This window comes from Bombyx mandarina, chromosome 25, assembly GCF_030267445.1.
Source record: "Bombyx mandarina strain Sakado chromosome 25, ASM3026744v2".
Taxonomy (NCBI): Eukaryota; Metazoa; Arthropoda; class Insecta; order Lepidoptera; family Bombycidae; genus Bombyx; species Bombyx mandarina.
This window is the reverse complement of record NC_143231.1, coordinates 7,997,201-8,012,969: the sequence shown is the minus strand read 5'-3', so window position 1 is coordinate 8,012,969 and position 15,769 is coordinate 7,997,201. Positions and strand designations below refer to the sequence as shown.

Sequence of the window (15,769 nt, the reverse complement as noted above, 5' to 3'; positions counted from 1 at the left end):
CGATTCCCATTCTGGTTTCGAGGGTCGACGTTTTGTGGTAGCGCCGTGCTATTTGCGAAACTGTTTCACCGGTTAAGTGGGCAATTATATTTTGAGCGTAATTGAAAAAAGTTACCAATGAAGCGGCGGTAGCTCTGTTTTTTTTTTTTTTCGAATATTTAATGTCTGTTTCTAGAGGCGAAATACACGATTGATTCAAGTTACTGATAATTCTTTCTTCTCGAGACACTCCTTAATAGAGTTTTGTTACTTTAATGATTACAACGAAATGACTTTAGGTTTATAATAAAAATGTTTTCGGTACCGCCCGGCGCGGACCTTTTGCCTAATTTAATTTATATACGCCTTATTTCTCTCGTGATTTAAGATAAAAAGTTTTATTTTCATTTGAGTTCCGAGTGACTCGCTTAGTGTCCTCAACTTAGGGAGTTAGTAAAAATTAATTTGACGCAACATTGTGACGGAATGCTCGTTAAGTGTTTAAGCTAAATACAATTTTAGTTTATTTACGACCACTAAGTCTGTTAAGTAGATCGTAATACGTTAAGTTAGAGACTGCGCAATGAAAAGCTGCTTTGTAATATTTATTTAATTAACATCTGTCACCTGGTTTTATATGGTTACTGAAACCCATAGAAATCCAAGTGTATGATTGTTACACTGCACAAATTATTTTGACTGTTAGCTACGTCATAATTATGTTATTTTTTTCATACCTATTGGTTGGTAGCCCAGGGGGCTATTCCAGTTACGCCTGGACGGATAGGTGAGCTAACGGGCCCAACTTGAGAGAATTTGTTTTTAGTGATGGTAGGACCTCTTGTGAGTCCACGCGGGTGGGTACCACCACCTTGCCTATTTTTGCCGTGAAGTAGTAATGCATTTCGGTTTGAAGGGTGGGCAGCCTTTGTAACTATACTTGAGACCTTAGAACTTATATCTCAAGGTGGGTGGCGCATTTACGTTGTGGATGTCTATGGGCTCCAGTAACCACTTAACACCAGGTGGGCTGTGAGCTCGTCCACCCATATAAACAATAAAAAAAAATTTGCCCTAGCAAGAGCAGTGCTTCGCAGAATCTACCACCGGGTTGGAAACGCACAGGTACATTCAACAACTGAACAATGTACTGGGTGTTGCATGTATGACAAAATATATTCACTCACCTATAACAGATAGCCGTATCTGAAAGTTTCTTGTTGGCGAGTTCTTGAAGTCGACCCGGCATCGGTAGACTCCTTCGTCGTCTAGCTGAACCGTGTCGAGGGTGAGGGCAGCCGGGCGGGCGACTGTCGCGAAATACGCCCGGGGACCGAAAGCGTTAGGGTCGGACCATTGCAGGGCTTTGTTGAACGAGCGCCCGCGGACGTCGAAGCTGAAAGAAACGTGGTATGTTAATTTAGTGATAATTATATCATTTCTGGTGGTATGACCTCTTGTGAGTACGCACGTGTAGGTACCACCGCCTTGCCTATTTCTGCGGTAAAGCAGTAATGCGTTTCGGTTTGAAGGGTGGGGCAGCCGTTGTAACTATACTGAGATCTTAGAACTTATATCTCAAGGTGGGTGGCGCATTTACGTTGTAGATGTCCATGGGCTCCAGTAACCACTTAACGCCAGGTGGGCTGTGAGCTCGTCCACCCATCTAAGCAATAAAAAAAACAAGCTTCAAGGGCTGATGACAGTAAAATAATTTTATAATTTTGGTTTAATATCCTGACTATTGCGAATTGGATAAAAAAAAGAAGTTAATTGTTCGGTTTGCCATTTAAGGTGTTTTTTTTACTTTATAAACTACATTTATCGGGTATAGATCTGTTGGTACATAAAATTATGAACCAGCGAGAGTACTGTCGTATTTATTATAACAGATATACCCGGGGTTGTCCGGGTTTTGTCGTTTACTATGATAAAAGTAACCTATGTGTTAATCCGGGTTATAACTATCTTCGTGCGTGTTTTTCATCTAAATCCGCTTAGCCATTTTTGCGTGATAAATCTATTCAACTATTGCGCAAATAAATGAATAAATACAAATCTATTCAACTATTGAATAAATTTATCGCGCAAATAAATGAAAAAAGCTATAGGAATATATCTTATGGATTTGAGATTCAAATGAGAGGTTTTTTATATTTTAAAATTGTTACATAGTAGTTATAGCTAGAATTAGAATAACCTATTTTCACTAACATCGCTGTTAGTTAAAAAAAAAGCGCAAACAGTTTCAACAAATTATTATAGCATGTAGATTTATAGCTATTAAAATTTAATTACAGACTAACTAACAACAACGCGTATGCTGAGTAATTGCATAGTTAATATTTACTTTGCAGAGTTTCTCATTAAAACTAGGAAAAGTACTTTCTAGGAAATGAATTGTCGTTTGTCGTGATATATTTACAGGTTGAGTAAAAAATTCAAGGTACGACATCTTGTGTTGCTCAAATAAGTTAAACGCATCTTCTATGGAAATAGATATATATTATGATTTACGAGAAATGATCTAATTTGATGGACGAATAATAATCGTGAGCCGACACGAAAACCTACATTATAAGATTAATAGTTTGGCGCTAGAGTATCAAGTGTACCAATTACCTACACGTTGTCTGTGTAATATACACATCGTCTAAGGGCGAAGTTCATCGCTCCTACCCAGAGCTGCTTTGTTCATCACAATGTCTTTCCAGTTTTTTTTTTGCCACGCAAAATCAATCTCTGGAATGAGCCCTTCAATGAATGCTATGCAATATCTTCTTTTGAATGGGGTTTGAAAACGTCCTCGATGGTAGAGAGTGGTTTCTCTGCGCTTGAAGTCGTCGCGGCCTAAAGGATAAGACGTCCGGTGCATTCGTGTTGAGCGATGCACCGGTATTCGAATTGTAGGCGGGTACCAATTTTTCTAATGAAGTACGTATAAGTACGTACTTTGTTAAGACAAATGTTTACGATTGACTTCCACGGTGAAGGCATAACATCGTGTAATCAAAAAGAAACCAGCAAAATTATAATTTGCGGAATTACTGGTGGTAGGACCTCTTGTGAGTCCGCGCGGGTGGGTACCGCCACCCTGCCTATTTCTGCCGTGAAGCAGTAATGCGTTTTGGTTTGAAGGGTGGGGCAGCCGTTGTAACTATACTTGAGACCTTAGAACTGATATCTCAAGGTGGGTGGCGCATTTACGTTGTAGATGTATATGGGCTCCAGTAACCACGTAACACCAGGTGGGCTGTGAGCTCGTCCACCTATCTAAGCAATAAAAAAAAATAAAAAAAAATTACTGAAATTACTAATTACACGATCATCTAAAACAACATCTCAAAGCAGTCCTTGTTTGATAACTATAATAATAACGAAAATCTGAACCGCGCTGAGGACATTCGGAAGATAATCTTGGATAATACAAATTCTAAGCAACAATACTCGGAAGCCGCGCAAAAAAACTGTTGAGAAGGCTTGCTTGAAAGGGTGCTTCTCTTTATTGTTCTCTTCATGAAAAATATGATATCAAATAGACAGAAAAAAGGCTACAAATGATTCGTGACTAAACATAAAATAGCTTGTTCAGAATTCAAAAAGTAATAAAAAATATATGATTCTTAATAGTTTTTTTTACATTGCGTACAGAAAATATTTTTTTTAAATTTTCATTCCGATGCATTCATCAAGTTTTACACTCGTACCTATTAAAGCTTTATTTATGAAATCGTTGAAAAAAGCTTTCTAGTAGTAAATGTTTGTATGAGCCATTGCATTATGATGTTGAAGATTCGTGACCACAATGCGTAAGGACAAACACCTTCTAATATTCATTATATGAGTTTTGATTTTTGGATGCCTATTATTGTTGCCAACAACCCCGAAAGTACATTTACTAATTGTAACTTGTACTGTTTACTATTTGTAACTTATATACTATTTATTTGAAACCCACTGTGTTTCAAACCATTAGGTTAACGACTTCTTCTCATCATCATAATTCGTTTTGTAACCGTAGCCTTTTGTCTATAGATGATACATATTAATAAAAAAGATGATCTTAATATGTCTTTTATCAGATCCCAAATTTCAACCAAACTTGATTTGAATAATAATTAATTAGATTAGATAGAAGAGTACCATAACTGGTGGAAGAACCTCTTGTGAGTCCGCACGGGTAGGTACCACCGCCCTGCCTATTTCTGCCGTGAAGCAGTAATGCGTTTCGGTTTAAGGGTGGGGCAGCCGTTGTAACTATAGAGATACCTTAAAACTTATATCTCAAGGTGGGTGGCGCATTTACGTTGTAGTTGTCTATGGGCTCCAGTAACCACTTAACACCAGGTGGGCTGTGAGCTCGTCCACCCACCTAAGCAATAAATAAATAAAAAAGAGTACCTAAGATTACATAAATAAAACCAATCTAAGGTGACTACTGACTTGAGGAAAATTTGTGCTATTTATTGCAAAATGGAATGCAAGTGAAACTGTGCGACAAAGCTATTGTTTCATATAATTAATGTAATCACATCAGAATAATAGTTAAATCCTGGCAGCACTAAATATGGATTATGTGGAAACGTTAATGTTTATTACTCCCTATGAACTTGTTAACTAAGCAGAGTTCTAAATTGTTAGCGTAAATAAACAAGGGTCATGTACAAACTTATCTACTTAATCAGTTAATATTATATTTCTCTTGGTCCGGGAACTGAGAGTTAGTGGTTGTCATACTTGGGTATTAGGTTCACGATAAATAGCATGAATTGTATTGTTGATACTTATTACCTATTCATAAGGTATGTTTTACTATAGCTTTAACTCTGATTAAGCTATCAGGGTAGTTATAGCAAGAAACGGTTTTGAATGCCAATTTTAAGACAAAGTAAGATTTATAATTACTCAGACCGTGTTTGGTAAAAGGAATATTACTTGTATTCACTTTAATCCTCTCCATTACCCCATAAGGGCGAGTACTTATTTAATGATTGGTTTTCGGAATTCTAAGCAGTGTTTATGAATTTCGGTGACCAATGAAGGGCATTTAATTAATACCAGAATGAGTGTACCATCTAGGATGTATGGATGAATGACAGATATGGAGCATGACTGAGTGAGAGAGATAGCAGACGACGTGATAGTAGGTAAGAAAGAAGCCGAATGAATGTTGGACACATAGTTTTATTTTTAAGCGAGAAGACGAAATGTGAGCAGATACCGGACGCAACGGTGGGCAGACGCAGTGAAACTCTGAAGACGAAAGGCCTTTATATTTTATTTACTTGTTTAACAAAATATGAAAATAAAATCAAGTTTGTGTGAAGCAATCAACTGTTTCATTGGCCCAAACCGAATAGAGGTTCCCACATATTATTATATCTGGCTAATAAAGCTAATCTAAACCTCAAATGTACAAAACGGATCCCGAGGGGTACTTCAAATTAAAACTTGTTTTTGTGTGATCAAACCTAATGACTTTGTCAAGAGTTAAACAGTTCTTAAAACCCTACAAATTTTAACGCAATGCCGTTGAAATTGTCCCCGACGTTAATCCCCAGTGAAAATTCTGGTTTATTGCAGCATCATGAAGTTTATACACACGTATTGTGTAAGTGAGAAGTCGTTCAATACATTTAAACGGAAATCGGTGAGCGCGATCAAAGACGGGTACAGTTGAATCCGCTGACAAGTTATCGCCTTCACAGTCAGGCTTACAGCGTTGACGTTTCTCAAACTCATCGATAATACAGAAGAGCCAATAAGGTTTAAAGCGAATTTAAATAGGGGCTTTCGATTTTCAGAATATGAAACACAGTGAGGCACGCACGGGACTTGTGATAGTATATATGCCGCTACCACAAATCCTGTGAGCCTGATACTTGTATTTGTAGAGTTTTTAATGCGTTCCGGTTCGAAGGTGAAGGTCGATCTGTGGGTAGTCAAATCAAAGCCATCTCAAGACCGCGGTTTCCGTGCATTTTCTGTTTTTTGCTAGTTTTATATTATTGTGTTTTTTAGTGATATCTATACTAATATTATAAAGAGGAAAGATTTGTTTGTTTGTTTGTTTCAAATAGGCTCCGAAACTACTGGACCGATTTGAAAAATTATTTTTCCATTAGAAGCCGACATTATCCCAGATGAACATAGGCTACTTTTTTTTTATTTTTTTTTTATTTTTTTGTTTTTGATTTCATGTGTGTTTTAATGTTTCCGAAGCGAAGCGAGGGCGGGTCGCTAGTCTTTTATAATCTGTGTTTATTTTCCGGAAAGTTCTCAAAACATGCTGTATATTATATTGCGACTTAAAACTTAAAGCTAGTTGAGTTTTTTGATAAATTCGTGATTTTTACACATTCCGCTATTTAGTTCTGGTTGTTAACAAACTGTTGACATGTGACGTATGTATCGATGTAATGTATGTAATGATCGCGTTTTTTGTGGTAGTGCTATATAAAAATAACTTACATTCATGTTTAAAAATGTCGTCTGTAATTCTGAATTACACCGTTTCGAATTTTTGTGTAATGTTCATTGTTGCGTTGATAAAATAATTATTATTAACTGAAAGTCAAAGAGCCAAGGCACGAATTAATAGCATTGTTTGTCTGCTATTTTTACTCGAGTGTTTTTCTTGTTTTTCCTCAATTTGATCATGTTTAGATTTGCATTACATGTTACGTTTGTATAATGGTGGAATACAAAATTCTATTAAACTCGCAATCTTGAAATTTTTGTGTTTTAAATGTTTTTGGACGATAAGTTTATGATTCGTCCTGTATAAAGAGACGTAAGTAAAACATTGTGCATTTCACTGCCTATATTGGATTGGATTTGGATTTTTTTTACGTATTTGAGTCGATGAGTAAATATGATGACAGAAATCCACCTGAATCGAGTGGTCGTAGTTCCGAATCTAAACACAAATGGTGTAACTAATAAACATTTTTTTTTTAGTAATCGCATTTTTAACTTGAGCTCATGAACAAATTCTGTGAAGAAGGATTTTCTAATAAATCAGTTGTTCCATAAACTGATGAATGTATGAGCAACATAGAAATTATGGATAAATGAGAAGTCATACCGTGACCGCTTCAGTTTTGGAGATTTTTAGCCTACTTACTCTACAAAAAAAAAAGAAACAAAAAATTCACAAAATAGCATATGGTTCACAAGTAAGAAAAAGAAGTGTATCCGAACTATAAATGGCGTCATCCATCAATTTGCACTGGGTCGCCATGATGGATTGTGACCTAAAAAGGGCTCTTGTCCACCTGTTGGGTCGAGTAGCAACAATCTAATCAAAATTGAGTAATCTAAACGCGCATTGTGATACTCTAGTTAAATAGTTACCTATAATATTTTTGGCATGCACATTTCGTAATCTATATATATATATATATAAAAATGAATTGCTGTTCGTTAGTCTCGCTAAAACTCGAAAGCGTCTGGACCGATTTGGCTAATTTTGGTCTTGAATTATTTGTGGAAGTCCAGAGAAGGTTTAAAAGGTAGATAAATATGAAAATGCTCGGAATTAAAATCAATATAACAATTTTGTTTTTCCTTTGATGTGTTCCCCGTCGGACGGATTCCTTTTGTTTGTTTCAAGTTTATTTTATACAAAAGTTTAGGTCTTTTGTTTATCGATTGAGGCAGTACGAAGTCTGCCGGTCAGCTAGTTTATAGATAAAAATAACTCTCAATCAAATTTACACTAAAGTTTAAAAAGTATTCGTTAAACCTTTTTTAAATTTAGTTACCTTTTTTAAGTTCGTTACCTCCAAAGTACTTAGTTTGAGTGACGCTGGCCAAGGCCCCTAGATATTTAAAAGCGATCCGCAGCTACCCTAATAATGGCGCTAAACGACGCTAGTGATTAATGGACAATATGGCTCAAAGCTGTGTGCAATTTCTACGGCTGTGTTCGTTTGATGCGCACACTACTTACCGCTAATAGATTTTACGTTGTTGCTTTCTTATGTTTCGAGAAGGCTGTGGGTGTGTTCGATTTACACTAACGATGTATGATGAAGATCTATTACTAAATGTATTAGTAAACTAGGGAACCGAGGTAATTTATTGAACGTTTATGAGTATTACTTAAATTAATGAAAAGAAGATCGACGTCAAACCTATAATGGGACAGAGAAAAAATGTATTCATTGCTTTTTGGTATTACTTCGATGTATTAGTACAATTTCTTAGTAGGCGTCTTCTTGGCTGACGTGCCCCTGGCATTGCTAATGTCTATGAGCAATAGTGACATTATAAGCAAATATGCTATAAAAAATATGCTAATCTCTAATCTTTTTTTTTATTGCGTAGATGGGTGGACTAGCTCACAGCCCACCTGGTGTTAAGTGGTTACTGTGTAACGCCAGAATATTTCATTTTCGTTAATTAAACCTTTTTCTAAATTACTGGCAACGCCATCTAGCGTTTGTACGTGACGCAGTGTGGAGAATTCGATACCATCTTTTTTAATACACAAATAAGTTCGGTTACTCGACACTGCATGTCGTGACTGTGCGATTTTGTATCGATTATTCGACGACAAACTTTTCACATCTCTGGCATCCAGAATCTTCGAGAAACGACACCTTATTATTATAAAAGGACAAGTTTACTTCGTCTAGCCCTCTTTTTCGTGTAACATCTCTCGAGCTGCGAGGTGATTACGTTCATTGCTTTACCAAAGTCCGTTTTATTAATCCTTGGTGACGTGTGTTAAACGAGGGTCCTTATAACTGGTACAAAATATGTAATTCAGTTAGGGTGCGGAGCGTGACCTTCTGATCACCTTCGGAATCCCATAGCACTTTTTTATATGGACCCTGCCTGAAGCGGGGAGCTCTAGCAAGTCGATCCAAGGAAGGCTGCTTGACTACGGTAGAAACAAGACACACCCGCATTCCCAGCCTCGCTCGCATACAGCAACCCCGGTTGCTGAGAAGTGATCCCGGTGAATCGTATTCGGTTTCTTTTCATCATTATCCTGCCCTTCTCCCAGTCACCTGGGGTCGGCGCAACATGTTTTCTCCTTCCATACTCTTCTATCATATACCATTTCTTCGCTCACTCCCCTCCTACCCATATCGTCTTTCACACAATCCATCCATTTCTTCTTAGGTCTACCTCTTCCTCTAAATCCTTCCACATTCATAGTTAACACTCTCTTAACAACCTCATTTTCATTTCGTCTCATCACATGTCCATCGGTTTCTTTTATTTGAATTAATTTTTTTTTGTGTAACTTTGTCGAGCGTTCGGTGTATCTACCGACACACCATCTTTATTAATTTAAATATTGTAACTATCTTAACCTCTCACTAGTATTATGATCTTATAACTATTGTAAATTAACTCATTTTATGTTTTATATCTGTGTCCAATAAACACAATATTGTTAATTATAATTTGTTTCTTTTATTGGTTTAAGTCTCCCAGAGTGGTAAGTGGTGGCGCCCTGAGATCCTCCTCACAGAGGAGGATCTCAGGATGTTCACTGGTTGTCTACGGGTGGTGACGTGTCAAGAAGTGGTGCGACTCGGCCCCGTGTCTCTCGACCCATAGACCAACTTTTTGGGAGTGACGCGACTGGGCCTCATGTAACATCGGCATACCCAGGGGCACCCTCAGACACAGCCACGTTATAACTGGAGCCCATAGACATCTACAACGTAAATGCGCCACCCACCTTGTCCACACCAAAGTCTAAAGCCTTCTAAAGTCTCAAATATAGTTACTATTTTCGACAACATTGTGACACTAGTGCCGCTGATAGCCATTTCTAGTTTGCTGTGGTTTTTTTTTTGGCGGCACAAGTACTACCCTGTCTCTTAATGTGGTGTTCGATAAATTTGTTTTATGCTGCAGGCCCATACGAGTGCCGCCATTTGTGTAATGGTTAATTGAGTTCGTTATAAACAACGCGGTGTATTGCTGGACTCTCTTTGTAAATTACGCGTGGATTTGGAAAGTCCTCGGCCGATTTAAACGATAGGTTTCTTTCAAACTTTTAGGGGATTGTTTAGCAGTGGGCCATTTCAGATTACATTAGAGTTACTCTGATGTTCAATGGGTGAAGTACAGAATATCTTCTACAAGAAAAAAACCCTTAGATAATCAAATATATCTCTTTGATTATGTGCCTTCAATCAATACGGTAGTAGCTTGACGGTTTTTGTAGGTATTAAACGGGAAAAAAATATAATGGTATTTCATTTAGGTTTGTTTCGTACATAAGTACTTTTGGTTGTATGAAAAACGTATGAATTTTTTTTGCTACTTAATGTTTTATTTAGATGTTAATATTCGGAATTCTTCTGTGAATTCGAGAGATGAATTTAAAATGATAATTTTATCAAACCTATTGGGAAAACTGAGATTTTGTGCTTTGATTTCATTTTGATTTTTAAGTTCAAACACAGTGTTTTCAATCTAAACTAATTAATTTGATTGTAATGTAAAACATTTGAAAAGTTAACGTAGTATTATAATTTCCAAAATTTATTACACGAGTGTTTTTATTTCATACCGGAAGGGCTTCATAAAATATGAAAAATTTCGTTGGAACATTTACGGGTCGATCCCGAACCAATATTTCAATCCACTTCATGATTGCTACTTCAATGATGAACTCAATTTCTAAAGGAATACGGAACTCTTAACGTTGGATCCAAGTCTCGATAGACCAGTCTTATAGACGTATCAACTACGTTATAGAATAAATAATATACTTAGAAGTGCTCTGTTATTGATTGGTTTTTAAATGTAATTTCTTGATTAGAGAAACTTCAGAAATATTTTCCAACCTTGCCTCTTTTTTAGTTTTTTTTTATCGCAACGATGTATGGACGAAGCCGTGAGGTCCCACCCGGTGTTAAGTGGTCACCGGAACCTTTAGACATCAACCACATTAATGCTGCCACTCACCTTAAAACATGAGTTCTCAGTCTCAGTTTTGACAGTACAACGGTTGCCGAATCATTCAAATCGTAACTCATTACTGCATCAGGTCAGAAATAGGCAGGGTGGTGGTACCTACCAGCTCACAGTGTGTCTTACCACCAGTAAAGTACCAGCTTTCTTTTTTAATTTTACGAATAAATAAATAAAAAATCCAATCTATTTGTTTTTCCATTCTCTCAATTTAGCTAAGCCTGCTTCTATCTTACGATACCTTAAAAAATTAAAACTCCACAAAAAAAAGTTGGATACTTAGCTATTCTATGCCATTTCTATTCTTAGAACCGTTCATGTTCAAGGAAGTTCCGACGTCACCGGGAGATCCGGTCGCCGACACGGGTCCGGTAAATCAATCCGCCATTTTTCTCCGCGAATGTACTGCCCTACATTTCGGAAGGCACACGGTAATCCGGCGCGCCATACAAACAAGGGATCTTCCGAAATTGAGGTGTATCTCATATTTCGTATTTACTTTGGCATTAGTGTAAATACTTATTTCCTAGGGGAAGTGTGTGTAAGTTGAGCCAAAAAAGAAAATGTGTTTGCGTTGCTATTTTTGTTAGTTTTCTGTTTCTTGTTAATAGTTCTGGACTTGGAGCTATCATATTTTAATTTAAAACAAACTCTATTTTCTTAATTCCGCATAAATAAGACTTAGTACAAGGTAAGTACTAAAGATGTGTACCAGATTAGCTTAATGTTTATTACGCAGACCAAAGTTTTGTTTAATTGTAAGATTAGTCAAAATTATTCTGCAAATATTAGCAAACGAACATATTCGGTTATTAATAAATTTGTGAAATATTTGAACAATAACATCAATGAGAATTTGATGCTACCGCTCTAGAGATCCGAAAGAAAATTCAATTCTAGTAGAATTTTGTTCTACGATTCAGAATGCTTTACGGTAGAAATAAGCAGGTGGTAGCCACTGGTTTGGGCTTGAAAACGTCTTTCCATTAATAAAATTAAGGGTTACGGTAGAAAGAGTTTGAAAGAGAGAGAAGGCAAGAGGAAAATTATGTTAATAGATATGAAGAAAATTTTGTAGTAGTTGGACATGACCCGAGGTGTGTTTTATGATCCCCTAAAGTACCAGTCAGCCAAATTAGATACGATTTTAGGAATCTCTGACCTGACTCTCAATAATCAACCAGACAACAAAAACAAAATATCCAAAATTCAGGTTTTTTTTTCCAAATCATAAATAATAGAACCACAAAGAATATTAAATACATAAAATGAGTATAAATGCTCGAAAGCACTGTCATTATGGTCGAATTCCGACATTGAGCGAATCCTAGTCTATGGAATAATGTCCACCAGTCGTCATATAACAACGGCTTTGGTGAGAAAACTCCTTCGAATCTCCATAACAAATGATGATATTACATTCGACTTCATGAGAGATTGTGAGACATTCTACATGTATTATTCATGTGTATCTTGTATTGGAATCACATAAATTTGTCTTTGTATGATTGATATCTTGAGCGCGGTAGAGCTTATATGTGTTTCACAGTCAGTTGGCCACTCGATAAATTAACAAAATGTCTGTACAAATTTTCATTCTAATTCGCTTTGTTTGTTGGGCTTATGTTTTTAATGTTGTAAATGGGCAGATTAACCTACAGCCTCCCTGGTTGTTAATGGTAAATATTCAAGTAAATTGTAACACCGATTTATTATATATTGATCTGCTGAAATAAGAAGGGTGGTGTAACGGTATTAGACAATTTATAAATTTTGCGGACTTGATTTTTTCTCAGGATGGTTATTATATACATTGATTATTCATTAATACAAATATCTTAGTGTTTCTTCACAAAAATTGGCATCTATTACATTGATACGTATACACAGGGTCGTCTTACCAATTCCATTAGTGACGTTATAAAAGTGGATACGTTATTTTGAAATATATGTAAGTTGTTGAATATGATGAACTAACCTGTATATAGGTTTTCCACCCGTGGCTTTTCCCGCTCTGAACCAGAGCACCATGTAGACGCGATCTTCAATAGCGTCTGGTGTGACGTCACAGGGCAGGGAGGCAGTGCGCCCCAACACCGCGTCAACGTCGACTGTCGACACTGAAACAAATAAAAAAAAAACAAAAGTTATTATGCACCTGTCCACGATTCCGACAGTCTATGAAAGGTCTCCGAAAAACCTTGTTCGGAATTGGAAAATGAAAATGCTTTCCGGTTAAAGACTTCGTTTGGCGTATTTATTTTTTGTGATGGGATTTTAGAAACGTTTTGATGTTCCGCGATATGAGTAAAAGTAAGCCTTTTGTGCAAAGAGAACGCAAAATTGTTTATTGGAAGCCTAAAATTGTTGGTGCATTTTTAAAATAAATTTATAGTTATATAGAATATGTTTTCGGTTAGAAGAGGTTTATTTTGATAAGAATTAGTATTTTATTGAAAGCGTTCATAACGCACTAAGCCAATTATTCATTCAAAAAGTTTCTATTTATTTTATTTTATTATTATTTTATTATACTAAATGACCGCTGATATTCTAAGGGGCTACGCTCGGAAGAGTAAGTGAGCTCACGGGCTCAACCAGAGAGAATTGCTAACATTAGCCCTAGCAAGCGCAGTGCTTCACTGAATCTACCACCGGATCTGAATCGCGATCCACTAAGAAGATCTGGTGAGAAACTCAGTGAATTGTATCTATGGGCTAGGTTGCACGTCGAACTCTTGCACTCGACGAGTTCGACGAGAATGGTGACCGGTGCTTGGAGAGCTTAAAAGCACTGACGGTGGATCGGATAAGACATGCTTTTGGCGACGCCAGCTTTGCAGTGTTTCGTTGTCTGGGTCGGAGATATAGTTGGAGGCGACCACGATAAGACGGTAATCTTAACGCGCCGCTTTTTCGAAGAAATCTATAGTCAAAGCGAAGTCGGTTATATATTCTATCTATACTTATATATATAAAAATGAATTGCTGTTTGTTAGTCTCACTAAAACTCGAAAACGGCTGGACCGATTTGGCTAATTTTGATCTTGAATTATTTGTGGAAGTCCAGAGAAGGTTTAAAATGTAGATAAATATGAAAATGCTCGGAATTAAATAAAATTAACAATTTTGTTTTTCCTTTGATGTGTCCCCTGTCGGACGGATTCCTTTTCTTTGTTTTAATTTAATTTTATACAAAAGCTTAGGTCTTTTATTTATCGATTGAGGCAATACAAAGTCTGCCGGGTCAGCTAGTACTTACTATAGAAGCAAATTTTGAAACTTTGATCGGAGTCTCAATAATACGCACACGTAGCTGACAAAGTGCGTCTCGTCACAATCGCAGAAAAAAGGAATACGTAAGTGAATTTCATTGTTATTCTGTACTTACATTGTTATGATTCCTTGCCTCCTTTTCCGAGGCGATAAAGAGACCATGAATATAAATAGACGTAATATTAAAACGTACCATTTTCACCACGGCACGACATAATCCTCTTTTCTTTAAGGAAAAAAAAAACTGTCACCGTTCCCGTCTCGAGTAATGTCTACCATCAGTCATACTTAGAAGGTATTTTCAATTTACTGGCTGTGAAGACTACCACTAATAATGACGGATTACCGGCCTTACGCAACTAGCCAATATATCAATTTAGTGTAAGGCTCTCCTCGGTATTGTGTGGCGACAATATTATGTTAGATTATGTAAGAATTTTTACGTGACCCTCAACAATTCGCGTATAAAGCGCATGAATTTTGCCTTGAACGTTCCGAAGGTTTATGGATACTTATATGGCAAAGTATAAAAAATATATACACATAATCGTACGCATCTGGGCTCATGTTCGTTTTGACAGAGTTTATGAACTATGAACGAAATTTTCATTCGAGTCCTGCTGAATAGGTCGTGTTTGCTCTGAAGTCAGAGTTCATAAGCCAAATGTAAGTCATTTTGTTTCAAGTTTGATATCATAACTTTTATTAATATTCTTTCATACTGAAAGTTTCCTCGCTAAAACATTTTAATCGTAAGATTAAATCTCATTTTAAATAGGCAAGAGAGGAAATTCTACATTAATTCTGAGCTAACATAGTTGTTAACTAACAGTTAATATCAACATAAGTTAATATTGCTTATCTTAGCCCAAGCTTGTAGAAGAAAAACACAATAATTCCTTGACAACCAAAGTCGAACTGTCTCCATCATTGTGGTAAATGGTAATCAAAAATGTACAAGCAGATAAAACGATAATAAAAATTTAACGATAAATAATAATAGAAACGAAAAAAATTGTGTTCCCTGACAGACACAGACACAGACAGCTTTTGGAGGTCTTCGATTAGAATATTTTATGTTCAATAAAACTAACTATCAATCATCGAATTCTGTGGTTGTGTGGCTAAGCGTCTTCATTCAAGACACGTTGCGACCTTAGAAACTAAGGCCGGGCAAATGCAGTAAAATTAATAACGAAATCAAACTTGTGTATAAAAGAAAGTTTTTTTTTTCCTTCCCTTAAAGCCCACTGAGTTTCTCGCCAAATCTTCTCACTTCTCAGTGGGTCGCGTTTCCAATTCGGTGGTAGATTCTGCGAAGCACGACTCTTGCTAGGGTTCGTGTTAGCAAAAACGTCAGCTTTGAGCCCCGTGTGCTCACCTACTCGGCCGGTGACGCTGATATGGTCTCTCAAGACCATCAGCTAAGGTAGGATTTAAAAAATATCCCTTAATTTGTACTAGATCCATGATTACTTGTACGAGTGTGCGCACAATTATAGAAGTTTAACTAAAACCACGATCCCTCAATTTAGGTTCAATTTGAAAACAGAAAAGAAAGAAAATC

At 36.6% G+C, this 15,769-nt stretch overlaps 1 protein-coding gene across 3 annotated transcripts in view; it reads right to left on the bottom strand.

Moving 5' to 3' along the window:
- The window catches only part of LOC114249309 (protein turtle homolog A), a 99,860-nt gene that overhangs the window by 51,318 nt on the left and 32,773 nt on the right, over positions 1-15,769 (bottom strand). For all 3 annotated transcript variants that reach the window (XM_089738728.1, XM_089738727.1, XM_028182828.2), the window contains exons 3-4: positions 12,905-13,046; positions 1,167-1,375 (exon numbers count right to left, since the gene is read on the bottom strand). In XM_089738728.1, the coding sequence (XP_089594854.1) occupies positions 1,167-1,375; positions 12,905-13,046 (351 nt within the window). The remainder of the gene's footprint in view (positions 1-1,166; positions 1,376-12,904; positions 13,047-15,769) is intronic.